The sequence below is a fragment of the Phytophthora ramorum genome (genome assembly GCF_020800215.1).
Source record: "Phytophthora ramorum isolate Pr-102 chromosome Unknown Phyram_PR-102_s0019, whole genome shotgun sequence".
NCBI classification, from domain to species: domain Eukaryota; phylum Oomycota; class Peronosporomycetes; order Peronosporales; family Peronosporaceae; genus Phytophthora; species Phytophthora ramorum.
Window position 1 is genome coordinate 674,304 of NW_027150665.1, and position 19,365 is coordinate 693,668.

Sequence of the window (19,365 nt, forward strand, 5' to 3'; positions counted from 1 at the left end):
TGGTGGTCATGATGCTGCGCCGCCTGCATTCGTCCTCTGTGCTGCGCGTACCCCGAGGCTTTTCTCCCAGTTTCTCGCGCTGTATATCGTCAACTGTGTCATGTGCATCTCCTGATACCAGTTCCAGTACCAGCGATGGCTCCCAGCCACCAGTGCACGTCCCCGTCCTGCTGCACGAGACTGTCGCTTCCTTCACACGAAATGTTTCGGACGTTTCCGGGCCTCGCCACTTCGTTGATGGCACTGCAGGCTTCGGAGGCCACTCGAAGGCTATTTTGCAACACTTTCCTGACGCCAAACTGCTCTGTGTGGATCGAGATCCCGAAATTTTGGGGATCGCCCAAACCAATTTGCGCGACTTTCACGGCCGCGTGGAGTTCCAAGTGGGATCGTACGCAAACTTGGCAGTGCACTTGGAAGCTGCGGGGTTTCCAGAGGAAGTGGACGGGATTCTGGTGGATTTGGGGGCCAATAGTTTCCATTTCGATGCTGGTAGACGTGGGTTTAGCGTGCTGAACAACGGGCCTCTGGACATGAGGTTCAATCAGAGAGATGGCGACCAACCGACAGCGGCCGACGCGGTGAATTCCTTGTCGGAAGTGCAGCTGACCAAGGTCTTCAGAGACTATGGAGAGGAAAAGCTGGCCAAGGAGTTCGCGAAGGCCATAGTCCGGGAACGAGAAGAGCGTGGGAAGGTGTTTGAGACGACGCGGGACTTGCGTGAGTGCATCGAACGTATTGCCAATATGTGGAGATCGTCGGATAAGGCCAAGAAGAAGAAGGGAAAGAGGTCGGGCAAGCTTGGCAGGACCCATCCAGCTACTCGTTGCTTCCAGGCGCTGCGGATTCACGTGAATGACGAGCTCAATCATGTCGAGAATGGTGTGAAGCAGCTTGTGAACCACTTGGCTCCTGATGGGCGGCTTGGTACGTTCATGTAAAGTCGGTTTTGATCACTGGTGGATGGAACAAACTCTTATGATGAACTTGTCTTGTTTGTGGCGTGGTAGTGACCATTGCGTTCCACTCACTGGAAGACCGGCCTATTAAGGAGTTCTTCCGCGAACTGGTACGTTCCAGAAGAATATCTGTTTTTGTCCAACTTTTCTCTAACTACCATTTTGGGATTCAGGACAAACAAGGAAGACTGGAGACGGATGAAGACGATGAAGACGATGAAGACGAGTGGGAAGACGAAGGCAGCGACGACAAAGATGCGGAGGGGCCAGAGGAGGACATCAATCCACTGAGTAAGAAGCGCTTCCGCCTTAAACGACGAAAAGCAACCAAGGCGACTGCTGAGGAGATTGAAGTAAACTCGCGGTCGCGTAGTGCACGTCTGCGGTGCATCGAGCGGATTTTGTAAGCAATTAAGCTCACTGCGTGCACCTACGAGTTTCAGACCAATGTGGAATCCTACGTTATTGTGCACCAAATGAAGCGCGGACGCGTTGAAATTCATTCCGTTTTCGTATGATTGAGATTTGGATATCCCCGTCCAAGACTTGATCGTGGTTACCATTCGATTAGCTTGAACAGTGAGATGTACACTACTTTAAGTTACGCGTAGCACAGTCGAAAACAAAACTAAAACACGGTTGCGTTGAGATAAAACCCAGTAGCTTCACTCATAACACTCTCAAAAGGCGTCCCAAGGCGCCAAACAAAAGAGCTATTCACACAGTGATGCATTCTCACACGTCGCATATTTGTTTAGAACCGTTTCTAAATCGAGCGTTCTACGATTTCTAACCACACATTTTCATTTTCTCAAAATGACTCGTCCGAACATCCTCGTGACTGGAACGCCCGGCACGGGCAAGACATCCATGTGCCAGCAACTTGCGGTGCGTTCTCTCTCCGCCTCGCCCGCCACCATACCCACCTGCGTCTTGCGCTTCACGTCACGCTTATCTCACCTCCAACCGATGTCTACATAAAAAAACACACACACAGGAACGTTCGCAGCTGCTGAGTCACCTGAACGTTGGCGACTTGGTGCGTTCTTTTTCTCGACTTCTACTGCGGCTTTCGAGGCGGTTCAAAGCCAACAATGAAACTTAGGCACAGTGGAAATTCACTGCGATGTGTCGTCATTGTAGGTGAAGGAGCGCGGGCTGCACAGCGGTCGCGACGAAGAATTCGACTGTTTCGTGCTGGATGAGGACAAGGTTTGCGACGAGATGGAGGACATGATGGCTGAGGGCGGCAAGGTGGTGGACTTCCACACGTGCGACTTCTTCCCGGAGCGCTGGTTCGACCTCGTGGTGGTGCTACGCGCAGACAACACGACGCTCTTCGACCGTCTGCAGAAGCGCGGCTACTCGGACAAGAAGGTGGCCGAAAACGTCGAGTGTGAGATCATGGAGGTCGTGCTGCAGGAGGCACGGGAGAGCTACGCACCCGAGATTGTACAGGAGCTGCCGAGCCGCACAGTCGAGGACATGGAGAGCAACATCGAGCGCGTGCTGACGTGGATGCAGCACTGGATGGCGCAGCACGCGGACGACTAAACGGATAGATGCACAAGAGAGAGACAGCGAGAAGGGTGTTTGGGTGGGAGCGTAAGCAAGCAGCATGCTTTGTACATGTATAAAGGGTCTTTTGCAGTCTTATGCGGTGTTATGCTATGCTGATGTGAGAAGTGGTAGCTAGGAGAAGCCCCCGCAACGGATCGAGTCCTTGAAAGCATTGCGACCTCGGACTGACTCCGATGAAGGTGTGATAGGCGAGAGCGGGGCAGCAGAGTTTGCGTCCTTGCCGTTACCATTTGGGGAGAGCGCTCGAGGAGCTGATAGCTGGCAGCTCTTGAACTGGTCAAGTAGAGCGCGCTGGGAGGTGCTTTCCAACACAAGGTATTCTAGAGCTCGTCGTGGCGCCTTCTTCTACGAACATGGACGTGGGTGTCAGTTTATTCACTATGCATGATCATTCGCATGCTGGTTCAAACCAGCAAACGGACCTTTGTAGGGACCTTGATCGGGGACACAGGAACTGACCACGCTGTCTCAGGACTACACGTAGATACCCCGCCCACTCGCTGCCGCACTCAAAGCAACCTCGTTAGTGAGTAGAAGAAAACTATCAAGCTGCTGACTTACTAATGCAACGTACCCGTTCGTGTGGATGGAGATCTGGAGCACGAGCAGTAACAGCGTCACCATCGGTGCGAGTGTAGTCCTCTGGCATGAGGTGCGTGATATGCGTCACCTTGTCTGCCAATTGACCCCTCTTTTCTCGTAAGAACCGTCGTTCATCCACCGAAGCCGCAGATCGGATCTTCGCCGGATCAACAGGACCAAGCTCCTTGCCGTGCTGTGCTAGTTGAAAGCGTAGAGATTCTCGGAAGAAAGCCGATTGTTCGGGGTCTTCCACATATCCAGGCGTTGGGCGTTTCCACCAGTCTGCTAGCTGGTCAACCTTGGGGATATCACGCAGCCGCTCAATCTCTTGTGGCTCAAACTTTAGACTTTCGAGGCGCTGGTCATATTGTCGTCGCGTGAACAGTGCTGTCTTCGTTGACGCGCCGCTGCAAGTTGCGCGAGGATGCCAATGCTGAGGTGGGAGATCAAGTTCTTGTTGTCTTGGACTACGCACAAAGGCGCCACTGCTGCGATGCGAGTCTCGGAATATTTTCTCTGTACGTGCAAACCGTGTATCGCACGAGAAAGGTGGTTCAATGGCCAGCGCTAACGCTCGTCGATCGTGCTTCCGTGCATCCAGCAACTCGGTACGCTTTGTAAAGTTTGGCTACAGGTTCGGACAGCACGACCAGTTAGAATGGTGACAATTTCCTCGACATGTCTACAAGCACCAATGGTACACGCACCGTTTGCAACCAGTCGGGCGGGATTTTGACGTCCAGCGTAGTCATGATGAAGCAGCCAAGCTATGTGGGGCGCAATGGTGGATCGTTCGACGTGTTAGATCAACCCGACGAAGTTGCAGCCAGAGCGATTAACAATGTGGCCACCTGCACAGATCAATCAAGCTTTCTCGTCTGAATTATCATTTTAGTTCTTCTGTGTTGCTGGAATGCACGCCCAGTCCGCGAGGAAGCTTGAACAAGAAACTCCGTAAAAATAGTTGGCCAAGCAAAATGAGGCAGATCACCAGAGCCTTATTCACCGGCATGGATCAGCTTCAAGCAGTATGCAGTGGCGAGAAATTCTACACGAACAAATTTCTCTCGACGAAAATCAACGCGAGGCCGCGATGCTTGGATACTACTGAAGTACCACAACTATAACGCGCTATAGCTTTGGAAGATTCTCGTACGATGAAGCGCTCGATTACATGAACAAAGGGACCTGCGTTTCTGCGTCAAATGAAGAATTCGTCGTGGCCAATTTTAGAAACGGGTTGTATTGATTGAATTGCCGATGTGAACGATTCTCGAGTTGTAGCTAGGGACTACTAAGAAATCCCGCCAAGCTTGTCGATTAAGCCCCACTGTGCTTCATGACGGGGCTGTCTAAAGCGGCAATTCGGACAATTGTACGGGCATGTAGTTATATCGGACCCCGTGAGTCATATACTGTAAACGTATAACGGATATCCGAGCCTCCGAGTTGCTGCAAGCCCTTCTTACTCGGCACAAGCTTACAAATGTGTTGACACCAGCAAGGCACGCGTTACTGTGCTCGGTTGGATGTTTACAGAACTGCAAATTGCAGCCTTCGTACTGTAGCCCAATCCTATACACGTCCGGATAAGTTGACATTTTAAAGTCGGACTAAAAAAAAACTTGCTTGTGAGGCACTAACCTTACCGTGTTCCGCGCGGGGATTCGCATGCGGTACCAGAATGGGGAGAGAATTACCCAGCTGCATCAAAGCACAGGACACGCCCGCAGCACGGATCGACGCCATCGTCCACGCCCGTCCCAAACAAGACGAGTCGAAGTCAGGTAAACCCCCTCGGTGGACCCCCATGCGTTTCGTGGTGGAAATGCTGGTATTAGCGTCACGGAAACCCTATCGCTCAAGGACATCGCAAGGATAATGGGGGTCGACCGTCGAGTATTTGGCCGCATGGAGCAGGACATATTGGGTAGACTACAAACTGCAGTTGTAGACTACTGGTTTTCTCGCGACCAAGCTGCACCTCAGAAGCTCATTGATTTGCTCGACGGCGCAGAGACCTCAGTAGATATCGCTATGTTCATCTTGTCGCATCCTGAACTGACCGACGCTATCATCCGTGCCTCCCAGCGTGTCACGGTTCGTGTTCTCGTTGATCGGGCACAAGTCACCGAGAAAAGCTCAGCAATGATAAAAAAACTGGTTGAAAACGGGGTCAACGTATATCACGCAGGCCCCAGACTCATGCACTGGAAGGTAGCGATTATCGATGGAACCTTCGGACGATGGGAAGCTGCAATTGGAGTGTGGGGGGAATGACGTTGAATTGGGAACATACTGTTGTATTGCGTGGTCCTATTGTTGGAGCACACGTCGTTGAGTTTGACGAACACATGTGGTCTGTTGCCGTGCAAAACAACTGAAAAGTTGAGATAGATAGCCGCGGTAATGTTCATCTGTAGCGTCAAGCGATGGTGAGAGCAGTGCCGCAGCGGGTACTCCGAGCTGGCAGTTTGGTTTACAAGGCACGGGCAACTACAGCACGGTCGCGTTCGATGGAGCCCGCCATGCAGAGACGTTTGAGACGCGCACGGCTCAGGCGCACCTTGATTCGATCAAACGTGAGTTCGAGCTGCTCTGGGATGAAGGACGGATTTGGGCTCTTCTGATCGTAAGTGCGCCCGCTGACAGAGTCTCTTTCTGGCACAGTCTCTTGATAGCTAACACGACGGACTTGTGCGTGCTTCTCTACGTTTATTGCTTGCGTGAACAGTGTAACCTCGTGAGCACTAGCTTGCAACTTGCGGTAGACGCGTATCTCTCTCTTGGTGTCGGCGGTAAGAACTTGGGCTCGACGTACATGCTTCAAGAACTAAACGTGACTGTTGTGCAGGCAAAACGCGCGAGTGCGATAGCATGTTCTTCGATGACAACGGCGGGCTGTTCGAGCAGTCACTGCGTCTGGTGATTTCCACTGGGACGTACTTGGTGCCGAACTGGGGCGCACTGTATGTGTTTTACGTGCTGTCACGCTTCCAGTTCTCCACGGTCTTGGACGTGCCCGGACTCCTGATGGACGACGAGTGCGACGAGGCGGCGTATGAATTGCTTTCCGGTGATGAACGCGTAAAAACTTTAGTCAGAGCTGCATACTGACCGCAACCGAACTTCAATTTTGCGACCAACTACACACACGCTCCAAAGCTGACGGGCATCGCCACGTACCTCGTGAGCAAGTCCTGCATGGCGTTCTGACGCAAATTCAATCAAGTCCGCGAGCCCTGCCAAAGCAGTCTTCATTTCCAATTACACCGTCGAGGACTCAAGTCGCAGACCACCCAACCACCTCTCACCACCTACCAAGCCCCATGGCTGCTACTGATCTCATCATGTCCGGCGACTGCGGCGGCACCAACACGCGTCTGTCGCTCTGGAACATCCCCAAGGAATCCAAGCACACCAAGGGCGACATCGCCCCTGGTGAGATGCTCTTCTCCAAGAAGTACCTGAACGAGGAGCACGCCAGCTTCGCCGAGGTGTGTCACCTGTTCCTGAACGAGGCCAAGCTCGTGAACGACGTCCCGAAGGCTTGTGTGCTGGCTTGCGCCGGTCCGATCCTCAAGAACACCGTGGACTTCACGAACGTCGAGTTCGGCTGGAAGATCGATGGCCCCAATCTTGAGAAGGAGCTGGGCATCAAGAAGGTGCGTCTGATCAACGACTTCGCCGGCATGGGTTACGGTCTGCTGACCCTGCGCCCGCACGAGTACATCGTCCTCAACGATGCTCCGAAGGACGAGACTGCTCCCATGGCCACCATCGGCGCTGGTACCGGTCTGGGCGAGTGCTTCCTGACCCCCGGTACGGATGGTCAGTACTCTTGCTTCGCGTGCGAAGGCGGCCACACCGACTTCGCCCCCGCTGACGAGATCGAAATCGAGCTGTACAACGAGATCAAGGCCAAGCTCGGATGCGGCCAGCGTTTCTCGGTGGAGCGCATCGTGAGCGGCCCCGGCCTGGCCACAATCTACGAGTTCCTGGCCAAGAAGTTCCCCGAGAAGGTGGACGCCAAGGTGCACGAGGAGTTCCTGAAGGCCAACACGCAGCAGGGCAGGGTGATCGGCGAGAACGCCAAGACGAACGAGCTGTGCAACCAGACGCTGGAGATCTTCGTGGGCGCGTACGGCCGTGAGGCTGGTAACGCGATGCTGAAGTACCTGCCTCGCGGCGGTTTCTACATCACGGGCGGTCTTGCTCCCAAGAACCTGGACTACTTCACGAAGAAGGACATTTTCCTCAACTCTCTGTTCGACAAGGGTCGCGTGAGCCCCGCTCTCCGCGCATGCCCGATCTATCTGGTGCTGACAGAGGAGCTCGGCGAGCGCGGCGCTCACTTCTACGCGTACCAGTTGCTGGGGCAGTAACTCGGTCGCTGAAGTATGCACACGCCCTACGATCCTCGTAGCAAGTGCTCGTCTACTGTGCTAAAATGGACGAAAGGTAAATACATGCAGCGTATAAATTCTTCTGCGATTGTTTGGTGCACCGTGGAGCTGTCAATTGATTCAGATACAATATACCCACGTACTTGAACCGGACTCGTGTCCACGGCGATGGTACCTCGTCGTGCAGCTGCTGGTCTTTGATCTTTGACTATCTATTTCCAAGACAAAACTGAGACTCCGGAGCAGCCCATACCTCTTCAAGCAGAAATCCAAGTTAGAAGTGAGCACTACGATAGGAACCTGACAATAAATGCTTTCCACCATCCGCGATAACATCACACACGTTCGTTCACACAGCAGACTCGGCAGTGTGTTTCCCAGCGTCTTTGAATAGGTTTTGTTTCTGGTTTGGTTTGAATTGCTACGCATCTGCAATTTTTGTAAATAAGATATGGTCCACCCTGCGGAAAACGAGGTGCATGACTGTACTGCACGAGCACAACTTTTCTTACCGACACCCTCTTTCCGCCTTCAAGCACGATGCGTGTCTCTCAAGTGCTGTTAGCAGCTACTGTCACACTCCTCGCAGCTAGTGCCGATGTCGCCACCGCCAGTGACGCTGCTGTAGCTGCAAAGACCAAGTCTTCAGCAGCTACAAACGAAGTCCCTGAGCTTATTGTGAAGAAGATTCCGTTCAAGTATGGCAACGTTACTGGCACGATGGTCACGATCGACCCGGACAGTCTGCGCGAGGTTGTAAAGTAGTACAATGAGGCAAATGACAGAATCCGTTGTAATCGGATTTTTATGTGCCAACTGACGATTTTTGTGACAGAAGGCGTAGTGAACAAATCCAAAATGCCAACAGACGAACTTAATGACAAAAGCCATAGCTCATGTTCTGTATTGGCTATTGGTGTAAGCTCACTCGTTGGCAGCGAGTAGCTGCAAGTAGTAAGATACAGTGAAGAATGACAGCTTGCTCGTTACCAGTGAGATGAAAAGAGGCAAAGGCGTTCGAGACTGCGGGCATTTTCTGCGGTGGTGTCCGCCTGCAATCGTCGGAGCATGCTAACTATTCGGGTGACGGTCATCAAACGAAATGGAGGCTTCGGAACGCAATTGGTTACGGGTATTCATATTGTTCACCTACTTCGAGAAATGTCATGCTATTTGTATTCTTTGGGCACGAAGAATAAGAGTGCTCATTGTATACAGGCATGTCTAGAATGCTGTTGAATGCGAGAGTCGACATCCAGCGACCTCGAACTGGTTTGGAGGCTTGCGTAGGGGCATACGTACGGCTGCACGTGCGCGACGATAGAGAACACCTCCATAACAAGGTTGCACACTTAGCGAATTTGTGTGTGGTGGGCAAATCAACCACGCCTATCACCACGCTTTCTGCATTTAATTTGAACTCACCACGGATTCTGACATTTGCCCGTGACCATGGTATGGGCGATTACTTTCCGTTCATGCACACAAAACATTTTATTACAGGTACACGACAATGTAGGTAGATCCTTTGCCCATGTACACTGCAGCATGGTCATCACGCGCACAACATCATGTTACTGTATTGCTATAGCAATTTTAATAGATAGCACTGAGCAACTCAATTTGAGCTGCTACAAAAGCACACTTCAAAATCCTATTCTCCAACAAATCACGTAGCGAGCGCCCGCTACATGTACAGTTGAAATGTGAGCCTGAGACTCTCACTGGGAGTCTCAGGTTAATATTTCCTCTGCAGCCGCTGCAAGCAGATTGTATGCGTCTCATGGAGAGAGCCAGTGGTATCCTGTTGGCCAGAGGCACTCTTTTCGCTTTGCAATGTCCTTCTTTTGTCTTGAGCACGGGCCTGCACCATACTAATTGTTAGTAAGAATCTGCATGGGCAGGACTTCTGCCTGCTGCAGGATGCATGAATGCATCACAGTTGTGTCACACTATAAACCCAAGAGGACTTTAGCTAACTGGAACAACGAAAACACGTCGTCATTGCCAAGTTGATCGAAGTTCGAAGAGCTCGTTATCTTCATTGCGCAAATGTATTATATATGTACTCGATTTTGAGTTTGTTGGCTTTCTGTGGTTCTTTGGTAATGGGAGTTCCCTTGGATACAGGCTGTATCATACAGCACAGTACATGTACCCTTCATGTGTTGCAATTTGCAAGGTGATGAACGCCGGGACCGTACCTTTTCCCGGCTGAGAGTATCTTTATTGTATTGGGCCAGGTAACGTACTCGATTGGTTATATACATTCGACGGAGGATATGGCCTGTACCAAGCCTTCCCGCAGGTCAGTATAGAAGATTTGCAAATGAATGGAGTGCCGCATAAGTTTTGAGCCTATTTTAACCAATCAAATTTGACTTGCAAACACCTTCTGGTGCATCAGCGGCCCGAAACAATTCGTTCATGTGCTGTTTGTGAAGGGCGATGTCACCACTGCCACCATATTTGCTCAAATGACGCGCTTGGCACTTTAGGCGTTCCCAAAGCACACAAGACTTCACAATATCATGCTATAAGAGTACAGAACGCTCCGGAGGGAGCGACGGCGGAGCTGAAACAACGTCCCATGGTGGAATGGATGATTCGTGTCTGAGACGATATAGGAGGCCATTCATAATAGTATATACCAGGTACTCCCGTATGCAAACATTATACTTTCTAGTTTAAGGCACCTATTGGTCAAATCAAATGTAATATTAACCAATCAACGTCCTTTGTAGTTTGCGCTTGAACAGAATTTGTTTGTAGGCCATATTTTCCGTCGATATGTGTATGGTACTGAGTATACTATACATTTTGTAGGTACATTTGAGCCTGTCTTCGCTGCTGTGTGAAGGGGATTCCTATTACCGATTTGCTGTTTGTAGAATCGACCTCTTTTTTTCATTTCACTATTTTCTCCCTAGCTCGCGGTGCCCAAGGCTTTGCTAAAGCCAACCATGAGGCGTTGCTGCGTCATGATGTTGACTGTAGTCGTTCTCCTAACAATTCTTGGCGCTGCCTCAGCTGCCGCGGAAATCGAGACGACTCCACCCGACTGCAGTGACAATTACGGTATCCCAACTAAGAGGTTCCTGAGGACGCGCAAATCTCTGGCCAACGACGAAGAGAGATCAGTCGGAACGTCTGCCGTGGAGAGCGTGCTCAAGTCGACAGTCATCGATCAACAGATTGAGGCTGTGCTGCAGAAGGCAAAGTCTGCGGATGACGCCTTCAAGCGGCTAAAGCTGAACAAGGCAGGGGATGCTCTTCTTGACAGCCCGGAGTTGAAAGCTTGGATCAAGTACATGAAGCAATTCAACCAGCAGAACCCCACCAAGAAAACGACGTTGGTTGCAACGCTCACGGCCCACTATGGGGATGAAGGTCTGGCCAAGTTGGTTGAAGCAGCGAAGCTGGTCCCGACCACTAAGCAGTTCGCCAAGAGACTGGAAACCGAGCAGGTCCAACGCTGGCTGGTACTTGGGAAATCTCCGGACGATGTCTTCAAACTTGTGAAACTTCACAAGGCTGGATCCAAATTCTTTGACAAGCCCAAGCTGAACATCTGGGTCAAGTACGTGGACGATTTCAACAAGCAGAACCCCACCCAGAAGAAAACTTTGATCGCACGCTTGACGAAACAGTATAACGACAAATCCCTGACATATATGCTTATCGCGGCGAAGAAAAACCCGAGTACGAAGAGCATCGCGACCCGAATCCAATCCGAGCAAACCCTACTTTGGCTGAAGAATGGTAAAACCCCGGAGGATCTCTTCAAATTGTTGCGGCTCAACAAGGCAGGTGATACGCTATTTGCGAACCCGTTGTTCCCCGCTTGGATCAAGTACGCCGACGATTTCCGACTTGTTCACCCCGACACCGAGCTGGCAACATTCTCAACATTGGCGAAGCCCTCCATGTACAATGATGAAACGCTGGCGAGTATGATCATGGCAGCAGACAAGGTGCCTGCAACAAGGGAAATCGCTGGTCGACTGCACTCCGAGCAGCTTCGATACTGGCTTCTCAAGGGCGAGAATCCAGACGACATCTTCATGCTGCTGAAGCTCTTCAACGCAGATGACAAGCTGATCGAAAACCCTCTCTTCACTGTCTGGGTGAAATACTTGAACTATTACAACCAGATGAACCTCAAAACGAAGTGGAACCTGATCAAGACATTGACCTCTCGGTTTGGCGACAGTAGTCTGTCCTCCATGCTCACGGCGGCGGCGAAGGTACCAAGTACGAAGGAAGTCGCAACGGAGCTACAAAGATTGCAGATCAATGGGTGGCTGTCTGACAGGAAAAGCACAACACTGGTCTACAAGTTGCTACGCGTGGAGGGAACAGCGGCAGATGATGCGAACAGCTTGCTCTACAAGAAATACGCTGAGGATATCAAAAAATTGTCCGAGTAGTTGCTGAACTAAGTACTTTTCAAGTTTGTCCTTAAGCTGTTTTCAACTTCACGATGTTGATTACTTCATGAACAAGGTATGCCACGAAGAGTGTTGCACTATGCTTATGAATGCAATCAGAAGCAACGATGTTCGAATATGATGCATGAAGTTACATTATTTGACGCCCGGAGCTCTTGTCGCGACCCTGGACTTTCAACTATCTACCACGAAAGATCCTTGGACGCCCCCGCTACTGCTGAGGCCGGGGCCTCCTCCTTGCTAGAGCAACCGTCGCCGCTGCCGCAGCTGCCCTTGTCAGCCGCAGGGTCCTGCACCGCCACACGGAAGAGGCGGTTGCCGAACTTCTTGTACAGCGGCATGATGCCACCGCCAGCAAGCAGACGCTCCTCGAACAGCGACATGTTGAAGCGGAAGGTCTCGCCGCCCACCTCGATCGTGCGTCCGGTCATGTTGACCGTGATGTCCGCGTTCTCCTTCGCCAGCTCGTAGAAACGGTCGTCGTCCAGCTGGATGCCCAGCAGACTGAAGTTCTGGTAGTTGCGCGAGAAGATGTAGCCAAACGAGCGCGCGATCAGAGCCTTCACGCCAGCGCCCTTCATGGCCGTCACGGCCTGCTCACGCGAGGACCCGCAACCGAAACCGTGGCCGGCAACGACAACGTTCTGGCCCTGCGTCACCTTGTCACGGAAGTCCGGGTTCGTGTGCAGGAAGGCAACCTTACCAAGGGCCTCCATGTCGTTCTCGCACAGGAACTCGCCCGGCAGAATGGCGTCAGTGTCAATGTTGTCACCGAACACTTGCACACGGCCAGAAATCGAGCCCGAGAACGTCTCAAGCGAAGCGGCGGCCTCGGCGTCAGAGCTGCCAGAGGTGTCACCAGCAACCGGAAGCTCCGGGTCAACCTCGGCAATCGTGATGGGCACGGACGGGTGCTTGGGCACAGCCGAGTTGAACTTCTCCACGTCAATGAGCTTCAGGAACGGCGTCGGGTCCGTGATCTCCATCGTGAAACTCGAAGCAGCCACCGTAATGGCCGAAGCAAGGTTGGCAATGGAGCCCTTGCCCATGCGGTTGCGGTAGTTGCGGTTCTGGCTGCTCAGCCACACCTCGTTCTCGCCGGCAACGTCGGCGGCAATACCCAGGCAGAAACTGCAGCCGGGAGCACCAACCACAAAGCCCGCCTTCTCGTACACGTCAATCAGGCCGTGCTTCTTGAGGTTGTCGACAATGATCTGACTGCCAGGGGTCACCCGACGCTGGCCGTTCGCCACAGGCGTCATGCCCTGCTTCAGGCAGGCCTCGAGCACCAGGGCACCAAGCACCAAGTCTTCCTCGGCGGTGGTACAGGCGCCGATGAAGCAGCCGTCCAGCTTCGTGCCCACGACCTCCGACACGGGCTTGACATTGTCCGGGGACGGGAACAGCGCCACCTGCGGCTCGAGGTTGTCCAGGTTGATCTGGAACTTCTCCGCGTACTGCGCGTCCTCGTCGGCACGGAAGTAGAGCGCATCCTGGTTGTGGTCCGGGCGCTTGGAGATGTATGCGGCCGTGCGCTCATCAGCGGGGAAGACGCCGGCAATGCCTCCGAACTCGGCCGTCATGTTACTAATAGCGAAGCGCGCGTCGCACGACAGCGCCGAGATGTTGCCGCCCCACTCGACGCAGCGGCCGATGGCCACCGTGTTGCACTTGAGCTGGCCCAGCGTGTAGAGCATCACGTCCTTGCCGCCCATGCCCGTAGGGGGCGTGCCCACAAACTCGATGAGTACCGTCTCGGGGACCTTGATCCACGTCTCCCCCGTCACGAGGGGCATCACGACGTCCGCGGCGCCAAGGCCAATGGCGAAGGCGCCCAGGCCGCCGGTGCTGCATGAGTGCGAGTCGGCGCCTACCACGATCTGGCCGGGCTGCGCGCGCTGGCGATAGAACTCCGTGTGCAGGATGGTCGTGTTGGGCGGCTGGAAGTTGGTAAGCGCCGCCTCCTTGGCAAAGTCCTCGGACGCCTTGATCATCATCTGCTGGCGCGGCTGGTGGTTCACGCGAGGGTCCACTGTGTGATCCACCGCCAGCCAGAAGCGGTCGTTGCGCCAGATGCGCGGGCGGCCCATGTCTTGGTACGTCTTGTCCATCGACTTCCACGTGATCTCGCAGGCCAGCGTCCACTGCGCCTTGACGCACAGCATCTGGCCGGGAGTCACCTCGGGCGCCGTAAGCCCCACGGCCCAGTGCGTCAGGATCTTCTCCGGCAGTGTGAGCGGACGGCACGCGGTGGGGGTCGGAGCGTCGGTCGCCATCTTGAGGTGCGTGCGAGGAGGCAAATGCGGAAATGAACTGGAGTTGAGGGTGACGGGGCATTCCGGGGGTGTGGCAGAGATGAACTGGAATAAGGAATGAGATGATGGAACATGGGATCATAGTCCAGAGGTGTGTTTGTAAGGTTGGAACTTATAGTATTGGAAGCGAGTATTCGGCAGATTAGCAGGTTAGGAAGGTGGACGTATGCGCAAACAGCATAATCATAGACAGGTTTACTCCGCGAAATCCGATATTTCGTGTTCGAACACAGTATGGTGACGAGGAGTGTGGGGAGTTTCCACTGGATAGGCTCGCGTGTGGCGAGCACCACGATACACCTACAAGCCGTCAGCTACGCGCTACGAGTCACTGTAGTGGGAATAAGCCGTTGTAGCCGCATGGCGAGTTCTCGAACATCTCGCGGTGTTCAATATAGTATGGCTACAGTAGTACACGTTGTGTTTGCGCAATTCGAAACCTTCGCGCGACATTCCTTCCTGTACCTTCGCGTCACCTCCCATATTGAGCCCGTGACGCGCCCCAGTGACGTTGCACCGTTATCCGCCGATCGCCGTCAGTCATCTGGTCAAGGAGCTCCATTGCTGCATCATTCCCGCTCTCGCCAGGCCGCGCACACGCACATGAACGTCCTCCGCAAAGCTTCCGCATCCGTTCGCAGCAGCAGCGTCTGCCGCCGCGCCGCATCCACGTTCGGCGTCGTCTTCGACGTTGACGGCGTCCTCCTACGCGGCAAGACGCCGATCCCGGGAGCCCGTGAGGTGCTGCAGGAGCTAGAGGCGACCAACACTCCGTTCGCCATCATGACCAACGGCGGCGGGTACCTGGAGACTAAGAAGGCGCGGCAAATCGAGCAGATCCTGGGTGGGGGCGTGTCGGTCCCCAGCGAGCGCATGTGCATGAGCCACACGCCCATGCGCGAGCTGGCGGCCAAACACGGAGACGAACTGGTGCTGGCCGTGGGCAAGGACGGCGCGGAGATACAGCAAGTCATGGCCAATTACGGCTTCAAGCACGTGGTGACCGTGGACCAGCTGCATCGCCACTTCCCCACCATGTATCCGGATGTCAAAGTGGCCGAGCCACTGGCCCACGACGGACGCTTCGACTCGCAGCCATTCGCGGCTGTGTTCGTGCTTATTGACCCGATCTACTGGGGACGGGAGCTGCAGCTGGTCATGGACGTGCTGTGCTCGCCCGACGGACTATTGGGACGGCACACGGTGGAAGGAGACGGCAACGGGGAACGCCAGCACATTCCTCTCTACTCGGCGTGCTCGGACTTCCAGTACGTGGGCGAGTTCCACTTGCCACGGTACGGAGCGGGGGCTTTCCATGCTGTGCTGGAGGATCTGTTCACCCGCACGACGGGACACAAGCTGGAGAAGACGCTATTCGGCAAGCCCCAACGGACGTCGTTCGAGTTTGCCGAGACGTTGATCGACGCTCAGCATGAGGACGTGGAGCGCATCTACATGGTGGGGGACAACCCCAAGACGGACATTTGCGGCGCCAACGAGGCTGCTGGCAGGTGGAAGTCGGTCCTGACGCTCACGGGCATGCACAACGGACCGGAGAACCACGACGAACATCCGGCGTACCAAGTTGTGGACGATGTGGCGCACGCGCTGGCCTTCATTAAAGAGGACTTCGCGAAGATGCAGACTAAGAAAGCGAACAAGTAAGCGAGCGTAGTGCAAGCGCAGTAACGTGGTATAGAAGGTTTTCGCGTTGGAGTTGATCTCGTGGATTCTGAGTGGAATATCGGTCTCGCGCTCTCGACGACTGTGGTTGATTGGGTATGCCAGTTCCTGCTCGCACTGATTCGTTTATTTTCCATTGGACGCTACGACTTCTACGGCACTGGGGTTTTCAACGTGTTGGAGCAATTGAAGAAACCTAGGAGCTGTGTCGGCTCTAGCGGTGCGAAGACTCAGTCAAGGTCGGTGGCGTCGGCAGCGTCTCCTTTGTGCTGAGTTTCGACTCTTGATTCTGCCAAGACATCGTTCTCTGCAGCCACGGGGAGATCATGGACAAGGTTGGTGACACTCGGGATGGAGCCGTTGCGAGAGGTTCCCTGTCCAGAACCACGCGTCGAAGTCGTCCACAGAGTGCGGAAGCGGTCGAGCTTATCGAAGCGTGCATAGTCGTTTGCAAATATGCACAATGCCAGCGAGTTGAAATGCAGCAAACCGCCCAGTATCAATTGCTGCTACGATCGAGGCCACGCGATGTCCATGTCGACGGCGCTACGAAAGTACGACTCGGGGGAGGGCAGCTGCTCCCGCAATCGCTCTCGGCTCAAATCGCTCAACCTACATGCAGAGCCTCGTTCGAGACACCGAATTTGGGGCCGCACAGGCCACGATGGCAACGGGGGACTCGAAGCCAAAGTAATAGTTGGGTCGGAGACGTTGACGGAACTCTGGAGGGTAAGTTGATTTGCTGGGTAAGAGGTAGATCCCCAAGTGAAACTCGACGGAGATGTCACGGCATCAACACCTGCAGGCAGCACGAATGGTATGAAACACAGAGGCGAATACTTGTGCCGATGGACTCTTGGTGTTCATCGGCACAAGTATTCGCCTCTGCGGCCCATAGATTTCGGCTCGATGGATTGGGGATCCATAAACCTGGAAAAAGTCTGCTGCCAGCAGAACACCGGATGCTGGGGCCTTGTTCTATGACAAACAATGTTTATGCTGCCATAGTATAACTCAACTGGTTCGGCTTAAACGAAGGCGAAAGTTTTAGTTGCAGCATTTGATTTTGGATGTTCATAACGAAGAATTGTGCCAGCAGCAGCACAATTCACGAACCCGACAGTAGACCATTTACCGTCGGAATTGAGACGCACTTAGCAGATATCAAGGCCTTGTCTGTTTCCTGGATTGTGTCCGCACTGACGAAAGAGCAAACAAAAACATATCGAGCCAGACGCTGTACTACAAAGCGTATACATGCATGACGCTCGTGAGACACACTGCTCAGGTTGTTGGTGTTAGATCAGTGATGATGCTCGAGGTATCGCAGCAACTTGGTGAGTTTGTCCTGCGCCATTTCAGTACATAATCTGCATTCTTGAAAGACAACCACGAGAATGGCAAGCAACATCCTGGTCAGCCCGAAAGGCCCGACCTCGGCCTCCCCAACGCAGGTTGATGCTCCAGCTAGTGCTGCGCATGTCCCCACGGACAAAATTGTTCCAAGACAACACAGAAAAACACCTCCACTTTCGAGTTTGCACAATGCGAGGCCGAGGAAGCAAAAGATCCGAACCTACATCCGTCGGAAGGTAAGTGCAACACTGTTGTATTACTGTTGGATGTATCACTGACAGTCGCTCTGCAGAACGAGATTGAGGCGTTGACGGGAGAGGTACAGCGCCTTAAGAAACAATTGGACGGCTGTGGGCACCGGTTTGAGGCGGTCAAGCAGCGCGAGGCATTAATCCAGTGCGAAACTATAAACCAAACGATGCGCGACGCACTTCGAGCCCAACGCTTATCCTTTGCCAGCACACTGTCCATGCTGTCGCAGTTCTTGGTAAGTTCTAACCCAAAGTCTCTGGGATGCAAGTTGCAAATACTAACTTTATCTCTCAACGTCCAGCGCGAGAAGGCGACCGACTCATTTGATGTGCCCACAAGATTCGGAGCAGATCCATCCGAGCGTCGAGCCTCACTGTTGCGAATCAAAGACGACCGCCTAAAAGTTGCGCATCATTTCATGCTTACGAGTCAGCAGTACCTGCCCTCGACCGAATTCTGCGACCAGAAGAAGTTCCAAGCTACGAATGGTGACATGGTGTCGATGAACTTCGAGGTTGTGCCGTTACCGGAAGTCCAGAGCATCCGGTCCATCGTGAACGCACTCCAAACGTTTGTGTACAACATCGAGATCAGCATGTCCGAGGCGGTGGGAGACATTACCATTCGCGAGGACGACGATGACGAGAAGCCGGGAGCCTCGGTGGTGCAGCACCGTCTTGTCACGAAGATCGGCAGCTTGGTGCAGATTGAAGCGAACAACATCGCGTTCGGTGAGTATCGTCCGGCCGGCGCAGCAGACAGTGAAGTTGCGCTATTGGTAAGCGACGCCGTGGACGCCGACGAGCTGTTCCCGTATCGCCCACAGACCCGAATACGTCAAGACATGACGACCATAATTAAGTTGGCGTGGAGCAACGAGGGAGGGAAGTCTGTCGTGGTGCTGATCCGCTGGGTATGCTTGCGAATTCGTAAATCTGACGTCTGCTTGCCGCCGCTTGTGGTGGATCGCATCCGGAATGGAGTCGACAAGGTTGGCGAAGCTATGCTTGCTACTGCGAGGCACACTGCTGCCATGACAAATTAAAGCTGCAAGAAGAACTTGTTAGGTATTAACATCTGTGTAGATGGTTACAGGAATACATCGGCACCTTCCACTGGAGGCTCCAGCTCTTGCTCATGGCGTTGAGTGGTAGAGAGATGTTTCACTGTGAGTCACGGCGCGCGAGCAATGATGATGTTTTTGTTGGCTCGTTGAACTTTGACTGAAGCAGTTTGTTTTGGGTTACTTGAAGTATTTGCTGCGGCATTGCGCCTTTGAGACTATGTGTTAAATACTTAGTATGCTTGATACATTTGTTAAATTCAATGCTAACTTTTCAAGTGACAGCTTGGCCGAGTGGTTAAGGCGATGGACTTGAAATCCATTGGGGTAACCCGCGTGAGTTCAAACCTCACAGCTGTCGACACTTTATGACAGGATTTGCAGCCAACGACAAAATCAATGCATGAACGTTTGCAGGATCACTAAGAACTTCTTATTAAAAAATGAGCCAGCACAGAGCAACATAGGAGCGTGCACAACAGCCATCAGGAGACACAATTGCTTTGCGGCAGGACTATCAATACATGTAAGCATGCTCACATGTCAATTGCTACTGCCTGGATATTCAGATCATCAGATGTACGGCTATCTAGCGTTAGGATAAGCTTAACGATTTGATGTTCCTCTCCCATCCCTTCCAATCCTTGATTGTGATCACTCAGTCACTTGTGGTAAACGCTTTGACGACTGTATTTTTCAGTGCACAAGTTGCTATCC

The 19,365-nt window shown here is 53.1% G+C and overlaps 9 protein-coding genes across 9 annotated transcripts; 7 read left to right on the top strand and 2 right to left on the bottom strand.

Annotated features, from left to right (window-relative positions):
- Window positions 1–8: 8 nt before the first annotated feature.
- Window positions 9–1,366, top strand: KRP23_13917 (Ribosomal RNA small subunit methyltransferase H; the record flags this gene model as incomplete). Its single annotated transcript, XM_067884687.1, has 3 exons — window positions 9–927; window positions 1,011–1,069; window positions 1,133–1,366. 3 exons carry the CDS (start codon window positions 9–11, stop codon window positions 1,364–1,366), a joined length of 1,212 nt encoding a protein of 403 aa, XP_067738073.1.
- A 409-nt stretch (window positions 1,367–1,775) lies between these two features.
- On the top strand, window positions 1,776–2,513 carry KRP23_13918 (Adenylate kinase isoenzyme 6; the record flags this gene model as incomplete). Its single annotated transcript, XM_067884689.1, has 3 exons — window positions 1,776–1,847; window positions 1,957–1,998; window positions 2,103–2,513. The coding sequence occupies 3 exons, from the start codon at window positions 1,776–1,778 to the stop codon at window positions 2,511–2,513; spliced, it is 525 nt and encodes a 174-aa protein (XP_067738074.1).
- Window positions 2,514–2,651: 138 nt separating this feature from the next.
- On the bottom strand, window positions 2,652–3,874 carry KRP23_13919 (uncharacterized protein; the record flags this gene model as incomplete). The annotated part of the gene is made up of 4 exons (XM_067884690.1): window positions 2,652–2,885; window positions 2,963–3,040; window positions 3,115–3,750; window positions 3,830–3,874. 4 exons carry the CDS (start codon window positions 3,872–3,874, stop codon window positions 2,652–2,654), a joined length of 993 nt encoding a protein of 330 aa, XP_067738075.1.
- A 2,577-nt stretch (window positions 3,875–6,451) lies between these two features.
- On the top strand, window positions 6,452–7,507 carry KRP23_13920 (Glucokinase; the record flags this gene model as incomplete). The annotated part of the gene is made up of 1 exon (XM_067884691.1): window positions 6,452–7,507. The coding sequence occupies one exon, from the start codon at window positions 6,452–6,454 to the stop codon at window positions 7,505–7,507; it is 1,056 nt and encodes a 351-aa protein (XP_067738076.1).
- A 561-nt stretch (window positions 7,508–8,068) lies between these two features.
- Window positions 8,069–8,293, top strand: KRP23_13921 (uncharacterized protein; the record flags this gene model as incomplete). The annotated part of the gene is made up of 1 exon (XM_067884692.1): window positions 8,069–8,293. One exon carries the CDS (start codon window positions 8,069–8,071, stop codon window positions 8,291–8,293), a length of 225 nt encoding a protein of 74 aa, XP_067738077.1.
- A 2,198-nt stretch (window positions 8,294–10,491) lies between these two features.
- On the top strand, window positions 10,492–11,958 carry KRP23_13922 (RxLR effector protein PSR2; the record flags this gene model as incomplete). Its single annotated transcript, XM_067895997.1, has 1 exon — window positions 10,492–11,958. One exon carries the CDS (start codon window positions 10,492–10,494, stop codon window positions 11,956–11,958), a length of 1,467 nt encoding a protein of 488 aa, XP_067738078.1.
- Window positions 11,959–12,161: 203 nt separating this feature from the next.
- Window positions 12,162–14,255, bottom strand: KRP23_13923 (putative aconitate hydratase; the record flags this gene model as incomplete). The annotated part of the gene is made up of 1 exon (XM_067884693.1): window positions 12,162–14,255. One exon carries the CDS (start codon window positions 14,253–14,255, stop codon window positions 12,162–12,164), a length of 2,094 nt encoding a protein of 697 aa, XP_067738079.1.
- A 642-nt stretch (window positions 14,256–14,897) lies between these two features.
- On the top strand, window positions 14,898–15,959 carry KRP23_13924 (putative CDP-alcohol phosphatidyltransferase class-I family protein C22A12.08c; the record flags this gene model as incomplete). Its single annotated transcript, XM_067884694.1, has 1 exon — window positions 14,898–15,959. The coding sequence occupies one exon, from the start codon at window positions 14,898–14,900 to the stop codon at window positions 15,957–15,959; it is 1,062 nt and encodes a 353-aa protein (XP_067738080.1).
- A 1,415-nt stretch (window positions 15,960–17,374) lies between these two features.
- Window positions 17,375–18,630, top strand: KRP23_13925 (uncharacterized protein; the record flags this gene model as incomplete). Its single annotated transcript, XM_067884695.1, has 3 exons — window positions 17,375–17,569; window positions 17,626–17,820; window positions 17,887–18,630. 3 exons carry the CDS (start codon window positions 17,375–17,377, stop codon window positions 18,628–18,630), a joined length of 1,134 nt encoding a protein of 377 aa, XP_067738081.1.
- Between the last annotated feature and the right edge of the window lie 735 nt (window positions 18,631–19,365).